At 51.6% G+C, this 16,992-nt stretch overlaps 1 protein-coding gene across 1 annotated transcript; it reads right to left on the bottom strand.

The window, feature by feature from the left end:
• Positions 1-4,032: 4,032 nt before the first annotated feature.
• On the bottom strand, positions 4,033-16,504 carry HPCAL4 (hippocalcin like 4). Its single transcript, XM_043461787.1, has 4 exons — positions 16,150-16,504; positions 10,159-10,328; positions 9,778-9,993; positions 4,033-8,187 (listed from the first exon to the last, which is right to left on the bottom strand). Exons 1-4 carry the CDS (start codon positions 16,331-16,333, stop codon positions 7,990-7,992), a joined length of 768 nt encoding a protein of 255 aa, XP_043317722.1. The 5' UTR covers positions 16,334-16,504; the 3' UTR covers positions 4,033-7,989.
• Positions 16,505-16,992: the final 488 nt, after the last annotated feature.

Here is a 16,992-nt window from a genome sequence, read left to right as displayed (position 1 = left end):
GAAGGGAGAAATACAGTAAGTCCCCTGCATCCAAATGAATTCCCTTCCAAGAATACATTTGTAAGTTCAATCTGTAAGTCCAACAAAGTTAGCCTAGGTACCCAACTAACACAATCGGCTATTTAGCACTGTACTATAATATGTTTATAATATATTTCACATAAATAATGCACATAAAACAAACACAAAAAATGAAAGAAATATTTTTAATCTTACAATACTTTGAAAAGTACAGCAGTACCAGCTACATCATTACTGTTTTTAAGCTTGCTTCCAGACATTCTGGGCTTGAAATAAAGCTACTGTACTATTGTGCTCTATACAGTGCTATAAAGTACACAGAACCACAAGGCGGCACCCATGTGACAATACACACTAGACACATGAACTAACTGGCACGACTGGACAGGTGGTTGTACGTTCACATCTTCATTCATAACTTGAAGGTTTGTATGTAGGGGACTTACTGCAATCATAACAAAACATTTTAAGATTGAGGGAAGTATGTTTAGGGTTGTCTTTCTCCACTCATGGTAGATTGTGTCCATAAATGGCCCCAAACTCTCTCCCATCCTGCTTGCCCTTTGGCAGTGTGACTTCAACATTCCTCCTTTCCAGAGGTGGCACCGAATCTAAATTGGCCCAGTGTCTTGCTTTGACTAACAGAGCGCTGTAGAAGTGATGTGTGGTTTCCAAGCTTAAGCTTTAAGAGGCCTTGCAGATCTTTTTTATGCCCTCTTGGGAGTCAGTTACAGTGTAAAGAAATCTGAAAAGGTCACATGGAGAGGCAGTGAGGCCCTGGAGGATCAGAAGTCAGTGGTTTCTCAGGCAGCTGTCAGCTGCAGACATGTGAATGAGATCATAACTGTTCCAGTCACAGCCCAGCTAATGGGATGCCCTGGGATGAGTAACCCCAGCCAACAGCCTGTGAAGCAACAAAACCTCCCAGCTGAGCCCAGCCAACCCTCAGAATCATGAAGAATGATACATTTTTATTGTTTCCAGCATTAAGTTTTGAGGTGTCTTGTTACACAACAATAAATAATGAAACTCTAGGAAAGTCCATTATTCTCAGGTGCCTCATGGAGGAGGAGAATGTATAGTCGTTACTTGGCTGGCAGTGAGTACCTGATGCAAAGGTGAACCATCCCCTTGCTGTCTAGTGACCTTTGGCCTGTGTAGCCTGGGGTTGAAAGGAAAGATCTGGGCCAATCAGATTTCTCTTCCTCAGGAACTGGAAACTGGGAAACAGAGGCTGGATAGTCAACCATAGGAACAGAAGCTAAGAATACTACGGAATATAGTTGGCTTCTAAGAAACCTAGACGGGCCTTAGCAAGCTGTAGTTACTTGCAACATAAAGTGAAGAGGAGGCAAAAACTCTGTGAGCAGATTGAGCCCATCAGGATATAAAGATGGAAGCAATGTGCAGAGGGCAGAGACTCCACAAAAGAGAAACCATGCTGTCCTGAGAGGGAGTTACTTCTGGTACTGACAGTTTCCCAAGTCCTAGCTTGAAGCCTGGCTATAGTGCCCACCTCTAAATTTCCATGAGATTCTCCACATTACTTCTACAAATGCTCCTCAGAAGTTGGCAGCTATTGGATTTGCTGACTAGCATCCTTTCTCACTCTCTTCTTCTAGTAGCAGCTCCTGTCTCCCTGGTCACAGGAATAGGCATGTGTCGTAGACCTGCCCAATGGTAAAACCCTATTTCCCTGGACACAGTGATTGGGCCAGGATGGGCACATGACCTCAGCTGCACCACTCACTCTCCTATACTCTCATATAGGGGTGCTGGGAGATTTGCCTCTGTCTTCTCCAGGGTTATTAATTTGGGACAATGTGAGCCGAGAACCCATCTTTCCCTGCAGCAGGTGAAAGCACAGGAAAAGCCCATCTAGAGAGGACTCAGGATTCTACCTGAACTGCTCCCCTGTGGGCTGGTCCTTAGCAAGACCAGGGGTGGACACCACCTCCTGCTCTCTTGATGAACAGGAGCTTCATCCTTCACCTGTCCTCCTCCCCTACTCCTCCTCTACCCCCTGGCCTGCCAGGGAAGACCCTCCCTCCTCTGAAGCACAGAACTTGAGTCTGTTACCTCCGCTTTCCCATTCAGATTTGGATTCACTCCCCACGGATGAGAATGCATGATAAACAGTGGCCTTGAAGTTAAGAGATCTGAGTTCAAGTCCCGGCCTTACCATCCATTCTCTGATCCTTCATTTCCTTCAAAAATGTTTTAAAAACAGAGATGTAAGTGTGTGTTCAGCTCAGCTGGCAGGGAATTGCATGGGAAGCTGTTTGGTGACTATGATGGCCTGTGTGGACACGAGGGGCCAGTTGCTTGAGATCTGGGAGGGCTTCACAGAGGAGATCACTGAGACAGGGGCGTGGGTGGCCCAGGGAGGGGCAGTGGCTTGTGCATAAGCACAGAAGCCTAAGAGATCCCTTAGGGAAATGGAGGGCAATTCACAATGATTCATGTGCAGGAGGAGTGGTGGGAAGCAGAGCAGGCTTCTGAGGTCAGCAGGTGACAGGGCAGAGAGTGACTCTGAAGGAACTTATTATACTGGAGCAAGAAGCAGGGCTTGGAAAGCTAACATGGTCAGGTCCATGCTTTAGGAGGAACACTCTGGTTCTTCAGGGCCAGATGGCGCAGAAGGCAAATGTGAAAGCAGGAGGTGGACTGACCTGTGCCCTCAAACCAGTCAGGAACAAGGCTCTCCCTCCCTCCAGTGTGGCTTCAGCTGGAAACAGCAGCCCCCCAGTTCTCTGAGTCACCTCCTTAGGTTCTGTTGCCCTGAGGCCAGGTCAGCCTCCTTCCTCTGTCCTAATTGCTTCCTGTCAAGGGAGCTGGCCCCCTCCAAGCGTCCTTGAGAAAATCCTTGTAAAAGTAATTGAGCGTTTCAGGAGGAAGCAGACACCTTCAGCTGACCGCTCCCCCCTCACTGGCCCCCACTCCCTGCAGGGAACAGTGCTTCTCTGGCTATTGAGGGGGGCTTGTTCTGAGAAAAACACTGCCACCAACTCCCATCCCCACCCCACCACCTTTGGGTCAGCGTAAGCGGGTCTCAGGGCTCTGGGCTCCTGTGGATGGTGGAACAGTGTCTGTACTACACAACACCCTGGGCAGGGGGGCAAGCAGGGGCTGAGATCCAGGCTCTGTGCCCCTTGCCAAGCTGTGAACTGGGGCATGACAAGGCTGATTGTTCAGAAAGGGGTATGTTGGTCTCATTAGCTCAAATGTGCCATCTACTGGCCTAGCTGCATGCTTATGGGATTGCTACATTCCAAGGGGCACCTTTTCCTAATGTGTGCCAAAAGCACCAGGTGGACTGACTAATTGTAGTCCTGACTCTCGGCCTTTCTCCCGGCTGCCCTCTATCCACTAATGGCCCATTAACTCATGTGGGCTCTTACCATGTCTTCCGTTGGATAGAAGGAGAAACTGAGTCCAAGGCCTGCTGCCACTAGCTCCCTTTTGGGGAGAGTACTCTGCCCCCAGGCCCCTCGGGTCAGCGTCTGGTCTGGCACTGATAAATGGACCAAGGGCTCCCAGGAAAAGCTAAACTGAACCAATCAGATTCCCTTGCTTGAAAACTGAATTAAGAGAAACAGAAGGGAGCTGTCAGTCATTGATGAGTCTGGATACGAAGAAGCAGCCGCTTTGTGCAGGGAAATCAAGGGGGTCTTAAGAAAAACTAAAGAAAAGAGCATAGAAGCGAATATCGCCAAAGGGATGAGAACCCTCAAGGCCCAGAGAGGAGAGGGCAGAGGTCTCACTGACAGCTCCTGTTTTATTGAGGCCCAGCCATTCTTGTATTTCCATCTTCAGGGTCCCTTGTCATCCGCTCACGCCTTGCTTTGAACTAGCTTGAGTGGGTCTCTGTTCCCTGTAACCTGGAACAAGGACCTCTGCCCCAAGGAGGATGCCAAGGTTCCCCCATTGTGTGAGCTCCCTCAGGTCTCTTCTCCCCTTTTCTCCTCACCCCAGCCCTGTCTCCACTGGGGGAAGAGAAGAGGCCCCCAGCACGATCACACTTTTTATTCAATGTCAGTGGAAAAAAAACTAAAACACCACACAGCACAGGGTCAAACAGTGAGGACAGTCACTGCAGGCACAACCAGGAGCAGCACATCAGGAGAGAGGGGGCCACGCTGGAGAATGGGCTGGGAGGCCCCCCTTTCTGCCACCCAGCACCCCCCCCCCCACTTCTCCAGGCCTCCACCAAAGCAAGCAGGGCCAGATGCCCTGGGAGGCCCAGTCCTGCTCCCACCCTCTGGAAAAAGTAAAAGAAAACCCTGAAAGTTTTGGAAAGAAAATTCCACATATTTCTGAGACTTTTCAATTGCAGCTTCGAATGACGTTTTTTTCAAAACTGATGAATAAAATATGTAAGCAATGTATTCTTGCCCCCACAGTGATCTCTAAAGTCAGCAAAAAGCCTCACCCAGGGTGGATCTTCAGGAAATACTTGTTGTTTTAGTAAATTTTTGTGTAAAAGTATTTACAGGGTCAGCTTACTCCCCTGCCCAGCCTCTTCTCTTTCCTTTCTCTCCCCTCTCCTCCTTCTCTCTTGCTCTGCAGTAGGATGAATTTCTTCCTCGAGGGACTATGCTATTGTCAGCAAAAACTCCAGTGCCTTTGCTTATGGGCTTCCTTTTTCTTAACTTTTGATTTAAAGGCAAGTCATATAATCTTGACTACAACTCAAAAGACATCTGAAGTTCCCCTTCATAATTATATATATATATATATATATATATTGGGCTGAGTCACTTGGCTTGTGGGATTTTAGTTCCCCAATCAGGGATTGAACTCAGATCCTTGGCAGTCAGAGCACAGAATCGTAAGCACTGGACCGCCACAAAGTCCCAGTGATGATTTTTAAAGAAAAGAAATAAGGGGCTCATCAATTAGCCCAAAAGGATGAATGAGGGCAGAATACAGTTAGAAGGCAGACTGGGGACCTTGTAATTCACAGAGTTGCTGCAAGAAGATACAGAACTTCAAGGGAGAGTTTGCATGTATCAACATTTTAACTGTCTATATGTTTTAGTGTCTATACAAGTCATACTTCAGTCTCTGCTAACTCTGTGCTCTGTGGCAAGTCCCTCTTTGCTGGGGCAGGGATAGGAGGACTGCCTCTCTTCTCAAGGCAGGGCTGGTGCTCTACCACGGGAATTCCCAAGCACACAGTTCCCAGGACATCCAAGAGCATGTGGGAGCAAAGCCTGGCCTGCCTGTGGCTCCTCCCATGAGCAAGATGGGTCTCAGTTCCCAGCCTGACATTATGTGTTCACCCTGCTGGGATGGCTGAGAACCTTTGACCTGAACAGCAAATATCACCCATGGTATGTGTTCCAGAAGCTTGGAGTGATCAAACATGCTTTCATGAGTAGGATTTGCCCACTAGTTAGAAAGAGAGAGAGAGAGAGAAAGAAACAGTTCCCTTAGGGAGGAAGATAGTAAAGACACTGCAAGATGCTGCCAAGCTTGAGTCAGATGCCTCCTAAGACAGCACTGACCTGTTAGCAGAGCTGCCCAGAAATAGAAAATAAGATGTTTGAAAATGTGGGGCCTTCAATCAAGCTCCTATTTCTTTTTGGAAGACCACAGCCTCAGACACTTCTTAGCAGGAAGCTTGTAAAGGACCAAAACCAACTTAGCTTTCTTTACAGTCAACCTCTGTACCACTCAGAGTCAGAGGAGTGAGCAGGGAAGAGGCTATGAAGGGAAGAAACCCTCATGGCGCCCTGGGCTCAGGTCTGGGCACTGTGCCACCTCCTGACTGTGCTCATGCGCTGGGAACGCCCTCTGTGCCTCAGTTTCCAAGACGGAGAAATGGAATGAAAAGTCCTATTTCCCTAGGCTGTGAGGATAGAATGAGATGGGGTCAATGGCAGGATTTAAAGCATGAAGTTCTGTGTGACTGTGAATTAGGTTAGAGTCAACATTTGGGGGATAGGAACCCCACTTTGTAAAAAGCCTTCCACTGGAAGTCTAAACTGAGCTGGGCTGTAGAGTCCAATGTATCTCTGGTACTGACTGACAGCATAAAACAGACTGAACGGCCAGCTCCTGAGAGTAATGGAACATCCCTTGAGGCATTACTGGATAAAAACTTGCTGGTTACTGCCCAAGGATGTGAATTCCCCAGCCTGACCATGTGGCTGGTCATAGGCAGAAGGATAAAAAGAGGGTGACAACTCAGTGGACTTGCTGTCTCCAAGGGCAGCAGCAAGGAAGGTTTAGTAGAGTTTGAGGGAAAAAGTCAGCTTCCCCAAGAGTTTCCGTCTGCAGAGAGGGAGGACAGGTGAACACTCAGAAGTAAGAGGTATGCTGCATCCCTTTCCTGAAGGGAATCACTCTCAGGAATCATTCCCTGCTCCCACACGGGGTTGACAGCACCTGTGAACTATACTGTTTTCACCAGCAGTTCAAGAGGAAATCCACTGTCACTGCACATCAAAGCTAATTTCTGATTATAAGTACAGGAGAAAGTAAAGTGAAAGACTTGATGAAGAAGCAAGATTAACTTTCTGGCAGTCAAGGCATGCAGCTGTAGAGCTCACTGATCCAAAATTGGAAAGCAGACATTGAAAAGCAAAGCCAGTGTACTTGGAAGATGACAAATTACCTGGCAGATTCAGGACTGGGAGTTAGAAAAAGCCTTTCAAATGGAGCATGCCCGGCACATGTTTAGGCATTTAATCCATAAATGCAGCCTGGCAGCCTAAACAGTGGCCGGCTGGTCCTCTTCTTCTAGCTCCTTCTGCTTCTGTAGCAGTGAAAGAACACAGCCCATCCTTAAACTAGACCAAATCCAGATGTGGGAACTACACTCGTCTCACTCTTGGCAAGCCTTATGTTCTCTGTTACTGAAGTCAGCACCTAACCAGCACTAAGTAGAGAGTCGCTCACTGAATTGAAAAAAAGATTATTGAAAAGGAAGCAGCAGCAGCTGCTGACAGTGACACTTCAGGACTTAGCCTGATAAGAAAACGTGTCCTCTGGCAAGCTGGGTGATATTTTCCTCTCTTTTTTTCTCAGCTCTTTTTAACCCCCTGAAAATTAGCACTTTCTATATTCACTTAATCATTTTACAAGAAACCAAGTAATATAAAGTACGTTTTAATATCCTCAACTAATAAAATGAGTTTAGCTCTTTTAAAGGGTATTAAAAAATATCCATTTCAATTTTTCTTAAAATCCCCACGGACGTGGTTCCTAGATTTCCAAATACTTTTCCTTTCATCCTTCTGCAGCGCTGTGTGGAGCTGAGCAGAAAGATTTAACTGTTCCTCTCAAACTAACCAGCCTTACTATATGCTCTCCTCACCTGAGCTCAATGTCCCTGTCTGAGACCCTGACCACTACCCTATGAGCTGCCAGAGGGCCAGAATGTGTCTTGTAAACTACCATAGCCTTAGCACCTAGGGGTGCCTGGCCTTGAATAGGTGCTCAATAAACGTTAGCTGAAGAAAGGACTGAGTGAACACTCCAAAGGCTGGGGCTGGAGGGGCCAGGTAGACTTGTGGGGGTAGGGCACAGACCACCCTTAAGGGTTCTGGGTCCTCAGTGAAGGACAGATCCAATTTGGCCTGTTACCTGGGGTCTGTAGGACCACATCCTATAAAGCACAATCCCAGAAGAACAGAATTTTAAAGCAGAACCCAGCCCCCCTCCCACCACCCTGCACCTTGGGGCAAAAACCAGTTCCCCTATGCCCAGCAGATGTTGGTTCTGGGCCAAGACTGGGGCTGGGGCTAGACCATTAAATACCTGAGGATCCGTCTCTATTCCAGGGTGAGGTGGTCCCTTAAGGATCTTGACTGAGGAGAACAAGGGCTTGGGCAGAGGGGTGGGTGGGCCAGAGAGTGAGGCTGGAGTCCCCTCCCCCTAAGGAAGGGCCAGCCAGAGAGGTCACTAGGTTGGGAGGTGGCCACGCCCCTCCTGGCCAGGGGCCCTGCCCCTCACCCGCCTCTACTTCTGCATGTCACATTGCAGCAGCAGCACAATAGACGGGTCACTCTTGGCCGCCTCCTTGAACTCCTCCAGAGTAATCTGATCATCCTTATCCTGATCCATCTTCTTGAAGATCTTGTCCACACGCTGCTGGGGCGTGAGCCCATCCTGGTTCATGCGCATCATGATCACAGTGCCCACCATCTTGTAAATAGCCTGGTGGGGCAAGGAGGGAGGTGTGAACACTCACAATAGGAACAGGGGATTGGAGGTGAATGAAGGGACCTGGGGTGGCATGGAGAACAAGGGGCCGTGTGAGGATACTGGAAGGTGATGTATAGTCACTAAGACTGGCTATTTAATCAGCATCTCACACCAAATGTGTCTATGACCCAACTCTTCACCTCCAACCTGCTTCTGCCCCAGCGGGCCCTGTCTCAGTGAACAGCAAATTCATTCTTCTAGATGTTCAGACCAAAAGCCTCGGCACCATTCTTGACTCTCCTTTTCTCACACCCATGTCTAATCTTACAGCAAATTTTGTCAGCCCTAATTCTGAATAGGTCCAACAACAAGCCACTGCCTGCCACCTCCATGCTCCATGGCTGTCGCCTCCATCCCCCTGTGACCGGACTGCTGTGGAAGCCTCCCAACTGGTCTGTCCCTACTTTTGCTGCCCTCCCACCCACTCAGTCCATTCTCCACATGAAGAATAGAGAGCCCTTAAGGGGTTAGAAGAAACCCTCACTTAAAAGAAAGTCAAGTCTCTTCCCCAGATGATGATGCCAAGAAACGGCCTCCTGACCCCTGTCTGACCCCTTCCTACCACGCTCCCCTTGCTCACTTCTCTCCCACCACCCTGGGCTTCTGGTCACTCCTTGAACACTGGAAACACAGTCTCGCGGGGTCTTTGCATTTATTGTTCCCTGTGGCTCCGAGGGTAAAGAGTCTGCCTGCAATGCAGGAGACCTGGGTTCGATCCCTGGGACGGGAAGATCCCCTGGAGAAGGAAATGGCAACCCACTCCAGTATTCTTGCCTGGAGAATCCCACAGACAGAGGAGCCTGGCCGACTACAGTCCATGGGGTCGCACAGAGTCAGACATGACTGAGCCACTAACACTTTCATGTACAGATCACTCTTCCCCCTGACAACGATGCAGTTAGCTCCCTCACTTTATCCAGGTTACTCCTCACGTCTCACCTTACACAAAATCACTTTTCCTTCATCGCCCTCTCCCCTTATTTTGCTTTGCTTATCTTCTTTGTAATACTTACTGCCTGACATAGCATAGGCTTTGTTTTGTTAAATTTTCTTGCTAGAAGGAATGTCCTATGAAAGCAAGAACTTTGAACAAAGACTGGCATGTGGCAGTCTCTGTTGAAAGAATATGAGTTAAGAACTTGGACTCTTGCTGAAAGAATATATATTTGTTGAAAGAACAATGAGTTAAGAATTTGGACTCTTGCTGAAAGAATATATATTTGTTGAAAGAACAATAAGTTAAGAACTTGGGACTCTGGAGTCAGACTTCTTAGATTTGGGATCAAGAACCACCACCTGATACATTTCCTCAACTATAAAATGGGGTTTCTAACAATACCTACCCCCTAGACTTGTTGGGTAAAAGCCCTTAGCACAAGATCGGTCCTAGCCTGAGCACCCAACCAAGGCTAGCTGCTGGATCCTGGGAGGAGGGTGGAGGGGAGTGGTGGGGTCCGGCGAGGGGGCTCCCGAGGCCTGAGCAGAGGGTGGCTGGAGAACGGCCCTGGCAGCAAAGACAGGAAGTGTGTCACCCCAACCCACCTCAATGATCTCCAGCATCTCGAGACGCGTGATGCGCCCGTCACCGTCCAGGTCGTACATTTCAAAGGCCCAGTTGAGTTTCTGCTCGAAGCTGCCGCGGGAGGTGACCGAAAGGGCGCAAATGAACTCCCGGAAGTCGATGGTGCCGTCGCCGTTCTTGTCGAAGGTGCGGAAAGCGTGCTGCGCGAACTTGGAGGCGTCGCCGTAGGGGAAGAACTGAGGCGGGGACACGAGGGGCTGGGGCGCAGCGACAGCCCCGCGCTCGCGGCCCGCCCCCTGGTTGCCCGGACCCGCCCCCCGCCCGTCCGGCCCGCCCCCCCGGGGTGTCTGACCCCGCCCCCTCTCTTCCAGCCCGCCCCCGGAGTGCTGGGCTCCGCCTACCTTGATGTATAGCTGCTGGAACTCCTCCAGATTGAGGATGCCGCTGGGGCAGTCCTTCAGGAAGCCCTTGTACCACTGCTTCAGCTCCTGCTCACTGAACTCTGTGTTTTGAACCAGATCTTCCAGCACCTCTGGGGCCAGCTTGCTATTGGTCTTCCCCATGGCAGGGCCTGGGGGACAGGGGGCTCCCTCAGTTTGGTCCAGGGCAAGGCCGTCACCTCAGCAGCTTTCCGCGAAGTCTCTGTAGGACGGGGTTCCCTTTCTCCACAACAGCCCCCTCCTCTAACAAACTCCACGTTCCCACAGTCAGGACCCCCTCCTTCCACAGCGGGGGTGTGGGGGGGTCCCTCCTCCTCTCACCTCCACGGTGGACACCCCCACCTCCTACAGAAGGGTTCTGTCATTGCACCACACTCCTTCCCATAGAAGCTCCTAACTCTCCTCCGCTCCCCTCCTCCCCCACACACAAAGTGGGGGCTTTCCCCTCATTACATCCTGATTACAGGGCCTCCTCTCCAAGCAGGCCCCTCCGCTCTCCTCACAGCTCCGCCAGCCCGGAGTTCCTCACAGTTCTCCTCCGCTGGCAACCAGGGTCTCTAGCCTCCCAGGGCTCAGCTCTCCTCTTTCTCACTGACCAGTTTGCAAATCACAGCCTTCATCCTCTCCTCTCCTCTATACACCTTCCATAGCTCCCTACACCCATAGAATAGTTGTAATCCTCTCCTTGCTATTCAGAGCTCTCTGCACTCAGCCTCTACCCACCTCTACAAGCTCCTCTCCTACCTGGCAGGTTCCTCATGTGTTCCCCTGGCGCTGTCTCCCAAGTTCTTCCTCAAGACCTTCCAGGCCTCCCGAGCAAGAAGCTTCTCTCCCTCCTTCCTTTGTACAAACAGAAATCCTAGCTAGTAGCATTGATGACTCTGACTGCATTCTCCTTTTCATTAGTTCATTCATTCCCTGAGCATTTATTGAGGCTGACTGTGTGCCAGGCCCTGTGCTGATGATGGGGATAAAGTCAACATGAGCCAGACTTCACTAACTCATGATTAGATCAAAGAGGCTGATTGTAAAGCACCTTAAATCCATGCCAAGGAGTCTGGCGTGGGGCACAGAAGCTCCTGTGGTTTTAAAGCAAAGGCTGGAAAGACCACATTCATTACACAAATACTTATAGATTGTTTACAATATGGTGCTGGGGACCCAGAGAGAAGGAATGCGTTTTTTAGATTTTTTTCTTGGCTACAGTGTACGAGATGACCTGGGTCAGGAGAGAAGGGGCAGCTCTGCTGCAGAGTTCAGGTGAGAGGCGATGACAATAGGGTGGGGTGGTAGAGGGATGTGGATGGACTGAGAGATGCTAGGAGCGGGCACTGGCAGGACCTGGGGACTGAGTGGATTGTGGGGCTGAGAGTGACAGAGGACTTCAGCCAATGCTCAGATCCGGGGCTGAATGGATAGAGGTGGTATTTCTGAGAAGCAGGTTTGGGGAGGGTGAAGAGTCAGGCCCCAGTGGGACCATAAGCCCCTCAAGTATCTTGTGCCTGAGGAAGTTCTTGCAGAGGGACCCAGGAAGCCTGGCTGGAGTGAGGCCCCTGGCAGGCCCTGAAGGCTGAGTTGACATTCTTGCCAGACCTCCCTGGGGGGAACGTCCTGCTAGAGCCTGACTTCCCCAGGACATGACCTGGGAGGTGAATTTGACCCACGCGGAGTCTCTTTGGAAGGGTGCCAGACCCCAGCTGCAGGGTAGCCTGTCATGAAGACACTCTGGAAAAGGACACCCGCAGGCTGGCAGAAGGAATTCCACTTCCACAGCCCAGTGCATGCCTGTGTTTGGCTTCTAATCCTTACTGCTGGGAGTACCCTAGACAGCCAGGTCTGAGTTTGGTCAGTTCCATGCCCTCTCTCCTTGCTTCATGACTTCAAGCAACGATCTTTTTGGCACCAGGGACCATTTCCTGGAAGACAATTTTTCCACAGACCAGGGTGGGGGGATGCTTTCAGGATGATTCAAGTGCATTGCATTTATTGTGCACTTCATATCTATCTTTATTACATCAGCTCCACCTCAGATCATCAGGCATTAGATCCCAGAGGTTGGGAACTCCTGAGTTATAGAATACCTCTGGGCCTCAGACCCTCTACAGGGCCATGAAGAAGATCAAGGAGCAGTGGAGGCAGCAACATCCTTGCCTGCCTCCCACCCCCAGAGGATGATGAATCTTATATGCGCCCAGGGGAAGCCAGGGAGGGGGAGGCGTGCCATCTTCAGGAATCTGGAACCAGGGGGTCCCACACAGCTGTCCTGGGACCGGAATCAAAAGCACATGGGCAGAAGGAGGCGGGCTCCATCCTCAGCTGCCCCCTCCTCCAAAGCACACTGAAGGCTGAGGTACAGTCAAGAAAGTTTGAGAACGCAGAGGTAGTGGTGTCTGATGGGGGAGGCAGAGCCTCTCCCTCTGTCTCCTGTGAGACGTGCCCAAGTGTCTGCATAAGCAGTGGGAGTGGGCGGGAGCACGTCATTGTATAAGACTGCAAATCTGCCAGGGCGCACACATCTGTGTGTGTGTGTGTGTGTGTGTGTGTGGTGGAGTCTATGTGGCTCTTACCTTCTGCCCCTTTTCTCTCCCTTGCTCTGTGCTGCCTTCCCACCATTTTGTCTCCTGACCATACCTGTTCTCAGTCCCCATTTGATTCCAGGCCCACCGGGGACTATGAAGGAGGCTTCATCTCTCTTCATTCCTTCTACCACTCTTAGGTCAGCAGGCCAAAGCTAGTGATGCCCTTTAAGATCATCCCCTTATGTTAGTGAAAAACTGGAACCCAGAGAGAGGAGAAAACTGGCTCAGAGTTACACCCAGGCTTAATCCATGCCACCTGCCTGGACTGCCCTCTCTGAATCACCTCTTGTCCACTACAGACTCCTACCAGCCTACCAGGAAAACTATGGCTCTGATCTGCCTCTTGGCCTCAATGGGACCATTTTGCTGGCTCCAGGTAACACTATCTGATACCCAGGAAATATCCACCCTTGGGGTGGACCACCAGGGCCTCTGAATCTACAGCCAGATTCACCCTCAACCTGTGATGGTCCTTCTCTCTCCATCGCCCTTCCTTCCCTCCCTGGGACCAGGGAGGGAATACAATAATAGTTGCATTTAGTTTCCCCTCTTCCTTTTCCCTAGGTCCCACTTGCTACTAAGGCCTATTGTTCCTTCTTTTGAAGTGCTCCTGGAATGTACACCACATCCTCTCCCCCCCACCCCACTGCATAGTCAGGGCCAGGGGCACAGCCAAAGGGGCTGAAACCCAGCTGAGGCACAGCTTGCCAAGCCATCCTGTGGGCTCAGCTGCCTCAAAGGGAGGGCTTTCCTTGTGATTCCTCTGCTCAACAGAATGTCTTTTCTAGTTTTGCCCAGAGGTACAATATAGGCTAAGGGTTACCATACCCATGGGTCCCCTCAAACTCCAGAGCCCTCTAGAATCTCGTGTCTCAAATCAACTGTCCAGCCTTACCTCCCACTGCTCCCCTCACAACTACATACTTCAGTCAGAACCTACTTCAATTGTTGTTCATAATCCTTCCTTCTCTTCTGGGCTGATGCAGCTACAATCAGCCTTCAGGGGCTGACTAAAGCCCACTTCCTTATGATCAGCCTCTCCCAGACTGGAGAGTGGACAGTCAGCAGCCTGGACTTGGCATTCTGGGTATGAGTAGACCCTGTGGGGCTACAGAGTTGACCTTGACAGGTGTGTAGACTCCAGAGCTCTCTGACCCTCACCTGGTGCTCTAGAATTCCAGAATGGAGCCTGATTTGGGGAAGAGTTTTGCATTACATCTTCGTCTGGGCCAGAAACATTTCTCTAGACATTTTGTTCCATGGTAAAGAGCTTACCTTCTCCCAATATAACCCTGTCTGCTTGGGAGCAGCTCGGACAGTGAGGAAAGTCATCTTCCCTCATTCCCATTGTCCTTCTTGTAGCTGCCCCCACACAGGTTCCCACTCTGCCCTCTGTGGCAGGACAGAAGTGCCCTGCGGAGACCTACTCTGGAATCCAGAGATGTTCAACGAATGTCCCTTTGTGGATTATATTCAAGGGGCAGAACCCCCTTCTTTCTCCTTGGAACGGCATCAGGCTGTTTTGTTTATCTGTGTTCTCCTGCCATTGCACCCACTTAGAGACAATAGAACCTAGATCTGAGGAAAGGAAGAGTTCACCCAAGGTCAAGTGGAGTCCATCAGCAGGAGGAAGAAGGCCAGAACCCGTGGGGGCATGTTCTGTTGGAGCTGTGGCCTGGCTGAACGTAGGCAGGCTCCTCTTGAGGGCTGCCTCCAGCTCTGAAGAAGCTGGCACTTCCCCATGCATGAAGACACTGTGCCTCTGGGCTCAGAGGCTTCTTTCAGAGGGCAGAACTCAGGGTTGTGGGCTCCAAATGGGAAGGTGGCAGAGAGGGTGGGAGGGACTGAGGGAGGCAATAATCCCACACCCTCACCAAGCTTCAGAGGAGCTGGTGCTGAGACTGTTGCCATGGTGACAATAGCTCCCTGGTCAGGAGATTTTTCTTTTTCTTCTCCTCCCTTTGCTCTTCTCCAAGCAGCAGCCATGGTGGCAATAGCCGTGTTTTCTCCTTCTCCTTATCAGTGAGCGGCAGGGGATGAAAAACCAAAGGTGGGCTTTTTGACCACCTCCACCTTGGAGCTGCACATGCCTTGTGGGCTCTTGGTCAAGAAGGGACTCCTAATTGCTAAGGTGGAGCCTGAGCCTGGAGAGTGTGTGGGAAGGGGGAGGCCCATACCCAGGCCTGGGTAAGAAGCAATGTCCTTTTGGTGAGGACTAAAGCCCCTCAGACCTCCTTTCTGAAATGTCCTAACAGTTTAGGAAAAGAAAGAAAGGGTCCTGTTTTCTCACAGTCAGTCATAGAATCAGAGTGCGTCAGTGTTGGAAGGTTGTCCAATACCATCTCATCAGATTCACTCTCTGCCCTGCCCACCCACCCTCTGTTTCCTATCTCATGAAAGATCAGAGAGGGAAGTGACTTGGTCAAACAGCAACTGAGGCAAAAGCAAGTCCTTCTGCCCTCCAGACTCAGGCTGCCTTAGGGAGGGAGCCATGCAGTCCGCATGGAGCTTTGGCATGATCCCCACTGAGCAGAAGGAAGACAGGGGAGAGGGAGCGGCTGCGTGCAAGAAGGCCAGAGAGGGTACGAATTAGAACGATATTTGAGAGGTGGAATGAGAAAACTTGGTGCTTTGGCCGTGAGGGGTGAGGGGAAAGGAGGAGGCTGGGACCTTGGCAGCAGTGATTGACAGGTCTGGGTGGTCTGCTGAGGGGTGGTGTTTATCTTGAAGCCAGGTGAAAGAGCCAGAAGATGGGCCTCTGTCTCTCACTGAGACCATGGGGAGGGGGGCCTGCTGAGAGAGAGTCATGAGGAGGAGAACTGGGTGGCCCCCAGATATGCTGTGAGCTCTGTCAGCTTGAGAGGTGGAGGTGGGGACGGTCTGAGGGGCTGTGTGAAGTGGGAGTGGGCTCTCTGTGGAGGTGGAGTCTGTCTTTCCGGACAGGGACACAGTGATGTGAAGTGCAGTGAGCTGCTCCTGGGGCTGGGTGGTGTGGCTAGGGGCTGTCTGTGGAGGTGGGAGGTGGTCATGGGGCTGAACTGACTACCCACAGGGGAGGGGGAGGGGTTCCTCTAGCATCAGCACCACCACACCCCCAGGTGTGTGTGTGTGTGTGTGTGTGTGTGTGTGTGTGTGTGTTGGGGACCAGAGCAGTTGTTGCTTTGGGGTTAAGGAGGCTTCTTTGCCTCCTTCCCTGGGACCCGTGGGGCCCGGACTGGAGTGGGGGTCCCCTGGCCAGGGGCGGGACCCCCATAAGCTGCCGCCTATGGTGGAATCAGGGGTCAGGGAGATGAATCCGAGGGAGCAGGAGACGAGGGAATGGAGAGTGGAGGGGGAGGGGATACGTGCCTCCACCCGGCCCTACCCGCGTTACCTGAGGCCGCTCGCCGGGTCGCTGGATGACTCTGAGCCTCCGCGGGTCGCGGGGACCGAGACGCGCTTGCGGGCCGGCCTCCAGGTTCTCCAAGGTCCGCGCCGAAGCCGCCTCCCAGCTCTTGTATCACTCTGTGTCTCTCGGAGGCGACACGATTTGCATAAGCCCCGCCTCCCCCGGGCATGTTGGGCGTTGATTGGGTCGGCTGAGGCGGAGTGGCAGGCGGGGTTTCAGGTGGGGACCCGGTGGCCAGTGAGGCCCCGCTACAGGAGCGCGCCTCGCCCGCCCGCGGTGACCTTCCCAGAGTCGCAAGGAAAAGGGGAGGGCTGTACCTTCGCCTGTATCCTGCCCCGAGACTCAGACCCCAGGCCATCGTCTGAGGTTAAAAGTGTCCACGATTGAAGTGGATTCGGAAAAACAACCGCACGGTTGCTATGGGAACGGAAGAACCACAGCAGAGGCTCTAAGCCTTTCCTTCTTGGGCCCAGCGTGGGTGGGGATGGAAAAGGGGATGAGTCACAAGATGTGACCCCCCTCCCCCGCACATCCCACCTAAAATCGGAGGAGGGCCATGAAGAACTGAGTGGGGAGGGAAGAGATGAGGTGGTCAGCAGCCCATGCCTTCACATCATTCATCGCTTCCCCCAACACACCCACTCCCCCCAAGCCATGGCAGGTGGGCGAGGATGGCGAAGTACCCAGCCTCTACCTAACCCCACGCTAGAATTTCGATCCTTCCCCCAGACAGGCCTTCCTTGCTTCTCACAGAGTCCCAGGAGGCCTCACGGGATCTCCCCGAGAGGTATCTCTCTGCCTGCCCCATGAACCCCTCCATTTCCCACC

Source organism: Cervus canadensis, chromosome 2 (genome assembly GCF_019320065.1).
Source record: "Cervus canadensis isolate Bull #8, Minnesota chromosome 2, ASM1932006v1, whole genome shotgun sequence".
In the NCBI taxonomy this organism is placed as follows: Eukaryota; Metazoa; Chordata; class Mammalia; order Artiodactyla; family Cervidae; genus Cervus; species Cervus canadensis.
Note: the sequence above shows the minus strand (reverse complement) of the source record. Positions and strands in the feature narration are given on the sequence as shown.

Coding starts and splice junctions, on each gene's coding strand:
- HPCAL4 (XM_043461787.1), bottom strand. CDS start 16,333: ATGCCCGGGGGAGGCGGGGCTTATGCAAATCGTGTCGCCTCCGAGAGA. Junction 9,994..10,158: donor TCCAGCAGCTATACATCAAG/GTAGGCGGAGCC, acceptor TCCCCGCCTCAG/TTCTTCCCCTACGGCGACGC. Junction 8,188..9,777: donor AGATGCTGGAGATCATTGAG/GTGGGTTGGGGT, acceptor TTGCCCCACCAG/GCTATTTACAAGATGGTGGG.